Source organism: Numenius arquata, chromosome 18 (genome assembly GCF_964106895.1).
Source record: "Numenius arquata chromosome 18, bNumArq3.hap1.1, whole genome shotgun sequence".
In the NCBI taxonomy this organism is placed as follows: domain Eukaryota; kingdom Metazoa; phylum Chordata; class Aves; order Charadriiformes; family Scolopacidae; genus Numenius; species Numenius arquata.
This window is the reverse complement of record NC_133593.1, coordinates 5131162-5146994: the sequence shown is the minus strand read 5'-3', so window position 1 is coordinate 5146994 and position 15833 is coordinate 5131162. Positions and strand designations below refer to the sequence as shown.

General features: G+C 40.7%; 1 protein-coding gene across 9 annotated transcripts in view; it reads right to left on the bottom strand.

Annotated features, from left to right (window-relative positions):
• CUX1 (cut like homeobox 1) overlaps nt 1–15833 on the bottom strand; it is a 278806-nt gene that overhangs the window by 97884 nt on the left and 165089 nt on the right. For all 9 annotated transcript variants that reach the window (XM_074160646.1, XM_074160647.1, XM_074160648.1 and 6 more), the window contains one exon: nt 4772–4820. In XM_074160646.1, coding sequence (XP_074016747.1) covers nt 4772–4820 — 49 coding nt within the window. The remainder of the gene's footprint in view (nt 1–4771; nt 4821–15833) is intronic.

Below are 15833 nucleotides of genomic sequence, written 5' to 3'. Positions count from 1 at the left end.
ATTAAAATGAGTCTCTCTCTCTTTTTTTTAAAAAAAATTTACACTCCGAAGTATTACTGTTTTCACAAGGTAGAAATTATTCTTTTTAACAGAAACCCCGGGTTTTCTCATGCACAACTGGGTGATTCCAGGTTCCTACATGAAGTATAGAAACAGAAGGATAATTCATTTGAATTAATTTGTCATCCCAAGGATTCGTGACTTACTGCCATAAACAGGGAAGAGAAATGTGTAAACTTGAAGAGATAGAGAAAAGTGCTATAACCATAAATATTTGTGTAAAATATACATTCCCACAACTGTAACTGTTGCAAACGCAGAAAAGTACACTGGAGCTTCATTAACTTCACTGATTGGAAATTATAATATTCTGGGAATCAAACAATAAAAAATTCAAAGATGCTATATCCCAAACTATGATAAATCATTTATTTTGACAAGTAAGGGTAGTTTAGTTTTAATTATTTACTACTATACTTCGTAGCATATCAGAAAATATGCAGTGATTTATTGTGCAAAATGAAATCTTAATAAAATGAGTCCCTTCCCCAAACTACAGGATTATTAAATCTTCATGGAAATGCGAGGGTGAACTCTCGGCTTATTTTCGTTATCGAGCTGGTGGGTTAGTAAAGGGAAAATAAGCCATTCCTATTGCATTTAGTTATATTTTGACTTCAGCCCTTTACAGACCCAAGCCATACAAGTCATACCACCCCTGGGACCAGCAGCGGACCCGAGAGAATTTGAGGCCAGACTCTTTTCAGTGGAGCCCAGTGACAGGACAAGGGGGAATGGGCACAAACTGGAACACAGGAAATTCCATCTCAACGCGAGGAAAAACTTCTTTCCTTTGAGAGTGATGGAGCACTGGGACAGGCTGCCCAGAGAGGGTGTGGAACCTCCTTCTCTGGAGAGATTCAAACCCACCTGAAAACGTTCCTGTCCAACCTGCTCTGGGTGACCCTGCTTTGGCAGGGGGTTGGACGAGATGATCTCCAGAGGTCCCTTCCAACCCGACCAGTCTGTGATTCTGTGAGGGTGGACAGACCCAGCTGCCCACAGCTCCTCTGCTGCCTCCCAGATGATGCAGCTGCATCTTTACTGCTAAAGCGAGTGGAGGCCACTGGCGTCAGACCTTACACCCCAGCTGAACCTACACGTCATGGAGCTAACGGCTCCTCTTGAGGCAGGGTAAGTAGACCAGCCATTTTGATGTACTATTCTTGTCCTTTTTGTACCAGTTTGTAGCTCTCAGGACTTTAAAGTGACCACTTACACCCACCTCCCAGGCAGGCCCCCCCTCACCCAGCGGTGGGTGTAAATTGGTGTGCTTAAATTACTCTGTGGGAGCTTTGTCAGTGTGAAGGGGACTAACCCTGCTGCAAAATCCCACTCAAGATCTTGGATTAACGGCCCCGAGTGCCTGGATTAGCGGCTGAGGAAGGGTCGTCATCCCAGCAGCCACCACATCGCCACCTCCAGCACCTGCCTCCAAATTCCTCCGTCCCACCTCAAGTGAGGGATTTATTTCTCTTGTTGGTTAGGGTCATGGTTTGGGGGAAAATTCAATTTATACCTTGCAATACCAATACAACAGAGAGAAACCGAGCTTTGCAGTCACTAACCCTTTTTCTTCCTAAGCAGAAAATTGCAAAGCTCACTGGTATTTAAAGGTAATTACTTCTATGAGCTAGTAATTTCTTTTGGGGATGAAGAAGCCCAGAAAGCTCCTGCAGGAAACAATTTGAGGATCCAAATGAGGAAAAAACGGTGGAGAAGAGAGGTGATGGAGTCTGAAGACTAAGAAGAATGGTCCATGCTTCACCCAACAGGACATGACAGTGGGACTTAAAACATCAACTCTGGCCTCATGACTTTGATAACCTGGATTAACGTCAACAAGCACAGCCACCCTCTGGTCACTGCAGAACTGGAGAGGGCAGTGCCACCCCCCACCTCTTCAGGCCAGAGAGAGAGGTGTCCTCACATACAGCAAGGGAAGAAAGTTCAGAAATGGCAGCTCTGGATTTAAAAAGGGCAGTAACTAAGAAAGGGATCTTCAAAAAATATCAGATATTTATTGTTTTAATTATTTTTCACAGTTTCAGGGGAAACATTTTGCCGATCTGTAAATTTCTGCTCCGAATCGCAGTCGTCTGGGTCAGTGTTAATTCCAGAGCAGCAAAACATCACAGCAAAATCAGCAAGGCAGTCTATCCTCAAAGTAGGAGTCATGCTGAGTACTACTCTTTAAAGGTAGCCTTAATAATGGGGAATAAGTGCTTACTGAAATGGTAAAAGGAAATGTTAATTTAACTATTAAATACATAATTATGTTAAGTACTTGTTTCTGCAATTGTGACACTTCAGCCTGATGCAGACTCACTTTCTGGCCTGTGCAACGGATTTAATTTCTTCCAATTTTTTTTTTCAACCATAAAGACACAGGAATTGCTGCTACAAAGATTACTTAGTTATAATTTACAGGAGTGTTTTATAAAGGTAAAGCATCGTACAAGACAAGGGCCACAGGCATGTTTCAGCAAATCAGCTGAGCTACTCCAGCAGCTCCATCGGTGAACTTTCCTGTCCCTGTCTCCTCCAAGGCCACACTCTCCCCTCACGTCCCTCATCTTGGTGCTGCTGCTTCTCCCACGTCTCGTTGAGCTGCCTCAATTTGCTAAACCCACAGAAAACAAATCTGGCTCTTCCCTCAAATTCAGGCTTTTCTGCAGTCCCTGAGCTCAATGGACTCAATGAGGGGTCCCCCAGCTGCAAAAGCTGCTGTTGGGGAGGGGACAGACCACAGCAGCAGGGAGGGAAACGGGGAAAGAGGAGGCAGAATCACCTCTTCTGGCTTTACAATGCAGATAAATTAATTGCACACTGATATTTACATACAGATTCAGAGTTTGCTGAATTACAACCAAAGTAAGGGTTATGCACATGAGCAGTTATAAATTTGGACTGATTTTAAAAAAAACAGTAAAGTAAAAAAACTCCATGTTGCAAGTTTGTTCCAGTTAGATATGAGAGTATCTTTAGCATTTCTGCACAAACAGATATATTCCATTTTAGTATGGCAATGAGAAAATCAGAAATACCTGTTCTTTAACTGCAACCACCTACAACCTACTCTGAGAAAAGAAAAAACCTACTGAGTAAATCATTGCTACAACTTTGCAAAACGTACTGCCTTTGCAAAAATCACCAAATAATTCTACCAAAGCATCTTTAACACCTACATCATTTCTAAAAAGCCTACAGATTTTCAAATAATTACTAGCACTTTCATAAATATTTAATGCTGTCTACAAAAGTTCTTTGACAGAACTAAAAACCCAGTGTGGAAACCCCAATTTTCTTCTACTGACTAAATAATCAACCCAGCAACTTACAAATCTGCCTTCTGATTCATTAGTATTTTTCCATTTTATAAAAACTACTGTAAAGTTCACTGTTGTTCAGCCTGGAGAAGAGAAGGCTCTAGGGAGACCTCAGAGCCCCTTCCAGTCCCTAAAAAGGCTCCAGGAAAGTTGAAGGGGACTCTTGATCAGGGAGGGGAGCCATAGGATGAGGGGGAACGGTTTTACACTGAAAGTGGGGAGATTTAGATTAGACACCAGGAAGAAATTCTTTCCTGGGAGGATGGTGAGACACTGGAACAGGTTGCCCAGAGAAGCTGTGGCTGCCCCATCCCTGGAGGGGTTCAAGGCCAGGTTGGATGGGGCTTTGAGCAACCTAGTCTGGTGGGAGGTGTCCCTGCCCAGGGCAGGGGGTTGGAACTGGATGGTCTTTAAGGTCCCTTCCAACCCCGACCAGTCTATGAGTCTATGATAAAGGACGATACACTTGCTATACTGCTCAGCTGCACCAGGGGAGTGGGCGGCCTGATCTGGCAAAAGGAAAAAGACAAACCAAAGCAGCAGCTTAAGATCCAGAATCTCCAATCTTACCTGACAGAGGGATCAATGAAGCTCACTGACAAGCAAAGGCCTGGCTCAAGTTTCCCTCTGTGAAACCATCACTTGTTGCATTTATCACCTGCATGGTGCCTGCATGTCACATCTCCTTCATCACCTCATACAGTCACTCAAAGTACAGACTGGACCAGAAGGGTACTTTTCTTGGGTATTGGATTTGGGTTTTTAAAAACTTTTTAGTTTAAGTTCCTTATGACTGTGCCGCTTTCTCAGGAGTGTGTGCACTGTGAGGGAATGTGGAAGAGACATCTCAAAGGCTACCAAATTAGCATCTGCAGGAACAAATTAAAACGTCTTTGTTCTCCTGCATGGAACAGTCTGATCCAACCCTTACTAAAAATTAATACGGCCAATAAAACACATCAGAAATTGAAGGAAAAAGAAAAGTCCAGACAAGCCCACAAAAGCCAGAGCTGCAGCAGAAGGCCTGGCCTCCCTAGGTGGGGCTGCTGGCAAGGCAGAAGCTCTTTAATTTGGGTAAACCAGTAGGTAGGGACGAACATGATGGATTTAGAAGCATAACCCCAAGAATAACTTTAGGAGGAACTTAAGTTTAAATTATTAGGAGGTAAATATTCGGCAAGCAGTACTCTACTGTGCATACAATCCTTACAGAGTATCCCTAAAGAGCTGTATTTTTCTCTAAATTTGCATATTTTCTTACTCTACAGAGTTATGACTGCTAAGTGCATATAAAAGAACTGTCATGAAATCCAAAAAGAGAAGAAAAAAATAAAATCAAAGTCACACTTAGAATTTTATGAGGGACTCATTTAAAATCCTACCTGATTTGCTCTTTCAAGGTCTGTCATGATCATCTCGATTTCATCAGCCCTGGGAGAACAAGAGAGCAGAAGCAGTTATCAAATGAAGAATGCCTGCTATATGAGTTCATGCACCGCACAATTGCAACATTCAGACAAACAATACCAATTTTCAATATTTTTTTTAAAAGGACACAGTAAGACTGATCAGCTAATCTTTTGCCTGGTGAAATCCTCTTGGGTTTCAGCTCTGTGGACTGGTTTAAGTCTCCAATTTCTTTGCCTGTTCCCTTTTTGCAACGTAATAAGCGTATCAATACCTGAGCATATCCATTAGATCTTTGAAGATCTTATTCCCCAACCTTCTGCAGAAGGGGCAGTGTCATCTTTCCTACATGTAAAGGTGCTTCACAAGTGCTAATTATAGGGAAGTCAAAGACCACAGTTCTTCAGTGGTCTTGTTTTGGCTAAAAAAAGATATCATGAGGTCAAAGAGACCAAGAAATTTTATTTTACATCATGCAGAAAAGAGTTTTTTGACACAAATTTATGAAACTTTGAGTTCAGACTCAGACTTTTAATGCACTTTACAAAGCTGAATGAGAAGTCAAAGGGTTGAAAAACCTGCAAACAGTCAAGGAAAAGCAGATCCTTCCCATACGTGTGTTAGGTGGCAGCTACCAGCCCTGACCCTTTACAAACTCCAGCATTTCCCAGACTTCACTCACACAAACGGATCCAATCCTTAAGCAATCCTTTTTTATCATCGTGGTGAATCACAGGCAAATATTTCACACTCAGGCTCTCACCTGTGAAAGGTACCAGGAAAAGGGCCTAGAGAGCTACAAGTATGTTCTGTATCAATATAATAAGACATATTACTTCTCCCCAGACATTTTGCCTGTCTTGTTATCTCTGGACCATATGGAAGCAATAAACACTATCCTCATCTCCGATGAACAGCAGCTTTAACCAGCAAGTCCTTTTGCAATCTGCCAACACCATAATGTCTGTTTTTTGTTTTTAATCTGTAGCAGATCATTATCAATAAAAGCTGTGAAATACTGGAATTCCCTTCCTCTGCCGATGCAGAAAAGGCAGGGTTTGTTTTTCTGCTGATCCCACAGAAGATCCAGTTTTCTATGGAGGTGTTCGCCAGGAAGGATGGTTAATTGAAGTACATCAGGGTACTGGCACGCTCGAGACTGGATCATTACACTGAATATTGACTTACTCTTCAGCAGCATTTTAGGTTTCTGTGTGCACACTTAGGGAAATGCAGTAAAAGATCATAATAAGTAAATGTGTATGTATATAAATTAATGGAAAATTATTTTTAATTACAGCCTTTAATGTTGTCGGGGCAACATGAATTGCCTTTCGAAAAAATCTTTTGGACAATAATGGAAAACAGATTAACGTGTTTTCTTGTGCAGGAGAAGCTAGTGTGCTCTTACATTGGGAAAAAATCATGCACACGATGTTTTGAATTAATAATAAGTAACAGACATTAGTTACTGAATTCAACAATCACTCTTTGGGCAAATAAGGATTCAAAGTGTGCCAGGAGTAGCCAGAAGACTGACCTGGCCAGGTTAACATAAGCCTACAATAACACTGTTGATCTCTTTAAGCCTCTGCAGTTGTGAAAAAAACCCTTTTGTTTTAGACTCCGGACCCAAAATAGTTGTCCATCTCATTAATCCACATATGGAAATTACAGTATTTCACAGGGAAAAGATGTCCCTAAGACCATGCAAAGTGACCCCATTATGTATCTGTAGAGATAAGAAGGAAGAGAGCATCCTAATGCACCCAAAAAAACCCCCCAAACAATGTTTCCAAGCATTTTACAAATATTTTTAGCCAGGATAGTTTAAGGATCCTCTTTATATAAGCTTATGTATTCAGGTTGAATTTATGTGTGAATGCCTCAGGTTATATGGAGCCAGTAAATGATGTCTGGACTATGTCACATGCCTGCCGGATCAGAGCTGGGAACGTCCCATCCCACCACGCTGGCTACAGCTTAAGCGAATCCAGTTTCCGCTCTATAGGGTTTGGAGAACAATAAAATCACTGCCTTTCCTCCCAAACAGGGGGTGCCAGGTATCAGCCAAAGGTCTGAAAAACTACAGAACCTGAGAAGGGCGAAGGGCTCAGAAGCACAAAACCCTCGGAGCAGGAGAGAAAGATCGTCCTGTTTTGGGAGCAGAAAGGTTTTTCAGTTCAGCCAAGGGAACTTTTTTGGGGGGAGAGAAGATGATGACTCTGATGCAGAAGCAATGAGCAGGAAGAGGCAAAGGTGTTAAGGGGTCTGGACCCACCAAAAGACCCACAGCCACCTTTAAAGGTCACAGAGACAAGTGAAGGCAGCCAAGGGTAGGGAAAGAGGTGAGGAGAGGGGGAGAAGGAACAGAGGGATGTCTGAGGCCAGAGGACCAAGATGGGACTAAGAGGAGCAGAGGAGCGCCCCGGGCCAGCGGCACGGTGCCTGGCTGCCAGCAGAACAGGCTGAGACACAGGACGGTGCCTGAAAACCAAGGTGGAAGGACTCAGGACAATCCTGCATTTAAAACGGACAGAAGTATTAATACCGGTATATGTATGCCATTTCGGCTGGGGTCAGGATTTAAGAGCTCTATTACAGCACTGCTATACGCAGCCAATTACCAAAAAAAAAGCGACCGAGGATATAGAACGCCATAAAAATGACATTTCTGCCCTTCAGCGTGCACAGATAATTCTGACTGAATCCAGTAGAAGTGTCAAACTGTAGCCAAAGGCAAAATTGTCCCTTTGTCCTTGTATCCAGACACACCAGCTGACTGATCCTGAACTCCCCTTTCCCTCACACATTTTTTCTACCCAGCTTTTCCACACACAATCTGTCTCCCCACACCTAATAAAAGGATGCAACATCTCTGAAAAAATTCAAGCAAAACACCTCCAGTCTCGTAGCCTGCACACCAATGGAGGTTAATGCTGCAACCATAAGTGTTATCTTTAAGTAAAGTAATGAATTAAATTACTCTATATTCTTTCCTAGCACAAGTGTCAACAGCATTCAGAAGAATCTTCAAAAGGAATTCAGTCTTTTCATTTTAAAAGCTCAACTACCACATCAGTAGCTGGCACTCAGCAGTCTAAAATCACTTATTGGAGAAAGTCTCTAATAGCTACATTCACTGTTTGCTCAGCAGAAGTATTTATTATAAAATAAATTACAGTTCTCACACCTTTTATGCACTCAGAGAAACAACTTGCATTGATTTATTGTTTACAAAGCACCGTGTCGAATTCAAACCTGCAAGGTACGAGGAAGCTCCACTTTGGCTCACTGAATTAGTCCCACACGGGTAATTTTTGATGCATTCACCATCCGATACATTTGCTCATTTTCATCCCTTCCTATTTCAATATTTCTCTTTTTTTCAACGGAACGACTTGACAGGCAAAATACCATCCAGCTCAAGGCTGCCAGCATCTTGTCCTGCGGGTTTTCACTGAAAACCTGGTGGGAACCTCGAAGGGAACAATTGCCAAGTTTAGCAAATCTGTGGTTATACTGGCCCTAAATTTCTGACCAAAGTCACTCCATGTGAACTAAACTCGCTTGTAACAGACACAGATCTGATGATTTTACTTTTAAATTTCTTCATTCCTTGTGAGCGCCTGGATTCCTCCGTCACCCCAAGAGCTGAAGACAAGGATGGAGAAAAACCCCAAAGTTCTGTCTTTCTTCACATAGATACAGAGAATGAGGGTAATTAGTAACAAGACGACCTTTTGCTAAAAATACACTGATATTTATGGTGTTTTACAGCAGATTTCTACATTGCAACCCAACATTATTCCGGGTTTCTCAAGGGTAATATTTCCTTAACATTAAAACAGATAATGAGAAAAAGGGTGGGTTAAAGCCGGTTTTGGGAACAAATATTATCTACCCTGTGCTTTCTCATTCCACGGATAGTATAATCATTTCTCTGATCTAATTCCTTATACTCTACGTGTTAGAGGAAAAGTAATCATGTAACCAAGACTGTGTTACGGATAGCTTGTTCCAAGTTTCAACACTTTCAGGCTAAGGATTTTAGGAAATCAAATTTTAAGCCCAAGAATTTGGAGCTACAGAATAAGCATCACCAAGTAAAAAGAATCTGAACTGTTGAAACAGGATCACCATGAAATATTCTATTATTTCTTCTCTTGCTACTGTGTTTGAAGTGAAAAACAAAATGCATTAAAAGCTATAGATTTTACAAGGTATAAGCTTTTACCAGTCATGAAAGAGCCCTCAAAGCTAATATGCCATCTATAAAAAAAACAACTTAAGGAGTTTTAAAAAAAAAAAAACAAAAACCATGCCACTTTTCAATTCAATTGCTTATGGGAAATAAAAACCGCAGAAAGGCTCAATTTTCTTTTTAAGATCAAGATAGCCGATTAGGTTTGAACAGCGTAACAAGCAAGCAAATTCAAGAATTGGTAACATGGAAGAAGCTCAGTTCTTTTTCTAAATAAAATTAAATCAGATGAAAACCCTAAACACCATGAAGCTATTCACTTGTAAGCAAGAAGAATTTGGACTTTATGATTAAAATCCAGTTGATCCAAGTCCTTCATTTAGATACTAGCTTAAAGAGGCAGAAACAATTCCCTTTTTATTAACATGACAAGCGAATGGTTTGCCAAATCTTGTGGCTACAGCCCCCTAAACATTCAAAGTTAGTGAACCTTGAAGGAAACTGCTGTTGGATTCTTTATACATGGAAGAACTGAAAAATACAGATGACACTTTTGAAATTGCAGTCAGTGGCGTGGCCAAGAAACTTCACTAGCAGGGCAGATTAATATTTTGGTTTGGCAAAAAACAGACAACATTTTTTCCCACACATTTGTTTTCTTTAAAAACATGTATAAGTTTACTGGTCAGAGAAAACGGTCTATGGAGCCACCGGGGCTTGTTAAAATGTTCTAATTACTAAAACATTTATGCAGGCAATTTCAAACTAAAAGCATACATTATCAACTAATGTGTATTTATGTTTAATTAAGAAAAAAAGAAAAATCCTACTTGTAACATGTATCTATGATCATCACAGAGCAGATTTTGGCCAAATTAAGTAAACATCTTAGGCCCTTAAAATTAGAGGCAGCATAATCTAGTACTTTGCTAGCACAAGACAAAATGTGAAGTTATTTGGGAGGTGAATAAAAGAAGAAGAAGGGTCAGAGCATTGAAAAAAAAAAGGCAAAAAACCAAAGCAGTGCATCGAATTTTTTCAAGTTTCAATAAAATTTTTATCAGGGAAAGTTCCTGGGTCTAAGGAGTAATTTCGGATCACTAAACAACGTCAAAATTGCCTGCAGCCCAATGATCAAGGCATTCACTCAGGGCACAAGAGCATTCCGGCATTTGAATATTCAATTTTATTTTTTCTTTAAGCAAAAAAGAAGGATGACAATTTTTCTACCCAAATACCAGACTTTTTCTAAGCTCCGCTGGTACATGCACTCATCTAATCCCTGCACCTCGGTGGCCAAGGCAAGTTGCCCGTGGCGCTGGCTCGCCTCATTTCTAGGACCTACATATGAAGAACCAAACGCTTTCTTTGAAGCTCTTAGAAAGTTTCCAATACAAGGTAATATAAAAAAAAAACCCTAATTACATTTTTCTTGCACTGTACACACAGTTTATCCATTTTTAGACTTCATAATGATTCTAATCCAACCAACATCCATACGAGACAAATCCCCCTTTATTGCTAATACAACCTCCAAAAGTAACAGACTCAAGGGTCATACACAGAAAGAAAAAAAAAAGTTATTTCAGCATAACCAGTATAGCACCTCAAAGGGCAAGAACTCACACACTTTTTACTACTAAGTTCTCAAATCTACTTTTCAAATTGCAAGAGCTATAGGTTAATATTTTCTTTCACAGCAACCCTCTAAGGATCTTCAGATCAGATAATCCTTTTTCCAATGTCATATAAATCCAGGCCTCTTGTAAAAGAATTTCTCTGTTCAGGGATTCATAAATCCACCAACTTTAGTAATGAATTGGGTGTTTCCTTCCCTGGGAACTCAATTGAAGAAAAAATCCTCTCTCTGCTAAGCAGTGAAACACTGAAGGCTTTAAATTGAGAGATCAAAGAAACGCTGGTTTCAGGTGCTCCAGCGATTACACAATACGTCATCTGGATTAATCTGGGGAATGGTTAAGTGTCCGCTGTACATTGTCCAGACCCCTCTTTGCAGTTACCCCACACTAAATCAAGTTTCTCCCCTAGCAAAAAGGAGAGAGACTCAATGCTAACTTTTTTGAGTTTTTTTTTTTTTTTTCCATTTTATTAGAATTAATTCTTGTTTCCCTTCATTGCTAGCCTTGTACCCACGCAGTGCACCGCATACAGATTCAGGCTGAAAAAATAAATGAAATCTCACGCAAAGATTTCCCATTAAGCACACCAGGTTAGTATCCTAAGTACCAGGATCAAACAGTCACACCAGCTGCAGGTATGAGCTTCAAATAAATGATGTCCTAGGCGCTTGAAAGATGTCAAGTGATCATCAAATATTGATAAAGGTTAAAGAAACTGCTTATAAAGGCCAAGATATTGAGCAATACCTGGACAATACAAGACAAGAATCATCTCAATCGTTAGAAGGAAAAGACCCTATAAAATGAAACATCTTTCAGTCCTTAGAAAAACTGCTTTCCAAGAAAACCTGCACAGCACTTTGTTCACTTTGTTTTCTCTTTCATGGCTTAAATCAGGATTTCAAGGATAACAAAATCATGTTTGCAACTATAAAGTTTTAAATACAATAGAAATCAGCTTTATTATTCCAGTGATACACTAGGGAGCAGAGTTCCTAAAGAGCAGCAGTGTTTTCTTAATCGTTTCTACAGAGAGAAATTGATGAGAGTGACGCTAATTCATATGCTCAATAAAATATAAAGAGAAAAAACAAGAATTATATATTACAGATAATACCAACTCATAGAACCCCAGAGCTGTAATTCCTACGGTGTTACACACACTTGACCTTGACACACCTTGCAAACCAAAGAAGAACGCTTAAGGTGAGCAGCTGGGAGAAAGAAAAGGCGTATCGGTTGTATAAAAATCAGCCCAACATATAAATAGATGGTACATCTTTTTTATTTGATGACAATACTATTTTCTTACATGGCACATATTTACATATATTGCGCCAAAAGCCATTGTGAATCTTAGCTCCCCATTACTGCTCAACCCTCCATTTAAACACCTCTTACTCAACTTTCACTGTGTTTTTCTCTCCACAAGAACAGGTCTCTTGTGAATTCTGCGTCTGCCCATCACGCTGCCCATTACAGAAAGGGAAAGAAATGCAATAAATCCTTTTTCTCCCTGTCTCATGATCAAACATGTCCTCTTTCACAATGTATTTTTGCTTTACCCTGCAAAGCCCTATGAGTAGTGTTAAAATGAGTAATTAGGAGTGTCAAGATTTGGATCATTCTGGGTCTCCTCCCACCTCAGACCACTGGTGACAATCTGTTGGGCCACCGAGTTCAAAGAAGGCTGTTGAAACATGAGATAATTTTTGCAACTGAAATTTGCAGAAAAAAATAACCTTGTTTAGATAGACCTAAAAATCAGTTTCTACTAACTTGTGAGGGAGCTGGTGAGAAGTCTGCACCCTCACAAGCTGCGGGCTCTAGTACTGTCTGGTTGAGAGGAGTCCCCACAATCCAGTTCTGGTGTAATCATTTTGACCTGCCTTTGGAGACTATAGAGAAAAAGAGAAAGAACTTTCTGATGTTTAATTTGTGGTGTTATTTACACCTGAATCCCACCTGCACTAATGTCCTGAGATCAAGATGTTGCACCAGTATCAGTATAAACCCACCAGATCTGCAGGATCAAATCCTGAGGGTGAAGAACACAATCTCCAGGTTCAGGTTATGCCGGATCTTCACGCTCCGAGGAGCCGATTTAGACAAACAAACATTTCCAGCTGCCTTCCTGGCCACTGCCAATCTGCACTGAGCTGTGCCCTGGGTAGCAGGAGTCTCTGCCTCATCCAATACTACGGCTCTGAGGATTTTCTAACAATGCAAGATGACACAGACGCGGCAAACTCCCTATTTCCTAGTGCCTCCTGTTACAAATTGAAAGAGCTTGCTGCAATTCCCCTCTCCTGACTCCGGTTGATTCAATAACGTACCAGAATCTAAACACAGACACCCTTCCCTCTCCCTCACTTGCACACAAAGCATATCAAAAGCATGGAATTACTCCTGACTTGGCCTTGAGCAGCCAACATGATGTCAATTTTACATGTTTTATAAAGCAACAGCATGTAGAAAGCAACTCAAATGCAGGTCATATCAAGCATGTGACCCACAGAGCAATCAAAGACTGCCTGAAACTGTCATTCAAGGTTCAATCATCTTCTTGCAGGAAAAATGAAACATCTGTGGCCCAGAGAATTAAGTTATGTATTGCATAATTCATCTGGTGTCTGCCACAGCAGCCATTTTAATGCTCTAGTGATAAACATGTTTGATTATTTTTGTTTTGTTTCCTGTTGCCTCCATGGTATTTCCATTTATCTACCCTTACTACAACACATAATGGAGATAACAAATATACAAAACAGTGTTACAGTCATCTGATAAGACATGGGAAATCAGCAGGCTTATTAATCACACTAAGGCAGCATCATTATTAAACCTTATGTTCCCTGTAATTGTACTCATTTTAGTTCTTTTGGGTACACTCTGTAGTTAGATTTGATGATGAAATCATTGTTTCCCAAGGATCCAAACATGAGCTTTAGAGGTCTTTCTACTACAAAGCCGCTCTACTCATACACAAAGCGAGTTTCTCACTCTTTCCTAGGTTTTCCATTCCCTCATTTCTTTTTGATCCCAACATAAGCCAGAGGAACGTGCATCTCATACCAGACAAGGCAGAGGAACCCCCTCGTGTTCACTGATTCCACCAGTGGGTTTGTGGTCTGAACTGTCAGAAACCCGAATCTAAAGCATCCTTTGCAAGTCATTTTGGGAAGTGATTGTTTTAATGGTAGCTTAGTTCAATTTGCTCCCAAACTCATAAACCTTAGCACTTTCCACCTGCCATGAACTTCACTGACTTTCAGAACACGGCCCTGCAGAGCAGGTGGGAGCTTTAAAGCCCTGGGTCCATGCCCTGCTCTCTGGCGTTTATTCCCGTTGCCAGGAGTTGACCATTTCTGCAGTTTACTCACAGAGCTGTAGATACCAGATAATTTGTAACACAATTAAAGAGAGCAGCTATTATTTGTGCAAAATTTAATAGACTTGGTCAAAACCGCCTTGCTCCAACAAGGCGCTTTGCACTGGCCTGAGGGAAGAAAACAAGCAACAGCCTCTGAAGGGGTGGAGTTGGGTGTATTCTTACCCATTTTCACGATTTGGAGTCTATAGGATGCCCACAGTGAGCAAAATCCTGACTGTAAAACAACAAGTCAGGACTATTGCAAAGCCTGATTTGGTAGGGCCAGCGCTTTACCTAATCCCCTGAAAGCTTGCAGGCCGCTTCCTGTGATGCTCTACATGGAGGTGAGTCAGTGGATAAAACAACACATTCTCCCGTAAGCCCAAATACAAATAAAGCACTGTTTCCTATCGATTGTTCCTACCAAATTGTTTAGACAGTACCTATTGTAATAATATCAGCTGTCCCATCTGTGCTCTCTAGCTGCCCCCCATTGCTACTTCCTCCTGCAATATTTCTAGGGTCACTCCCTCATCCCCTAAATGTCACCTCTCCTCCTCCCAGCCCACAAATGGAAATACAGATTATGGATACTTTCCAACAACACATAAAGGGCTGATCAGCCAGCAAGTGGAGAGGCAACTGCTGCTCTCACCACCTGCAGCCTTCAAATCAAATGGATTATTTGTCCATCTTTCCTATCCACTCCCCATTCCTACAAGATTCACCAGAGTTCCCTATGCCAGGGATTTCCAACGCTGTTAATTTCTGTTGAGGTCAATTATCAGCTTCCACATTCATTTAGGAGGGGAACTGATAAAGGGATCACCCAGCGGGTGGGTGATCCCAGCAAAACCGACCCCAGGCTCAGGGCAGGTTCATTTCCCCGGGATGCCGGGCTGAAGGCCGTGGTCCCGCAGTGCCGCCGCTGGCTGCATCTGCGCTGCACAAGAGCACAACTTGCCATTTTTGCTTTTGCTTGGAAAAAAAACATGTAACAAAGTATAAAATAAGAACTTCCTTAAAGACCCAGCCTTAACTGATTAAGTCTGCTGCTCTACAGCTCGCACAAGCTGTTTTATAATTGTTTCTCTAAATAAATTAATAATAATAATAATAATAATAATAATAGTAATAATAATAGATAGTTTGGCATTTTGGAGATACAGCACCTGCAACAATTTACTGATTTTTACTGACGGAGTTAAAATAGATCATTTATCCAAAATTAGATACCTTAATTGGCAGCATCTTAGGTGTCATTCTTTTTTATCGGAATGGCATACTTTAAACTGTGAAGAATCAGCAGGAAGAATTGTCTGTGCTTTGATTAAAGATCCTCTAAAAATACACACAAATATTTTAACTTGCTCAATGTCACTGGAGTTACAAGGTATAGAAACAGTACATGTATCTTGACAAGGTCATAGGGGTTTCTGACTGGTTTTTTGGTTGGTTTTGGTGGGTTGTTTTTTTTTAGAATCACCGCATCACACCAGAAAAATTACTTTAGGTTTTGAGTAGTTACAATCACAAAATGAACAACCTTCCCTCATTCTACATTAATGCTAAAATCACATATTTGTGTATGTTTGTTTTCTTTAAAACAAAAATAACCTCAAAAATTGGACACTGTTCACAATTTTTACTATAGCAACATAGATACTCCAGACTCATCTTTAGGAGTTTCCAGAGACACTCAGCATCTTTTCTTCTCCTCAACTACAGAAAGAGCTGAGGAGCTCAGTAATTTGGAATATCTAGGTGTCTATTAGTTTCTCCACTTACTTATTCTGTATCTTTGTCCATCACTGTAAGAA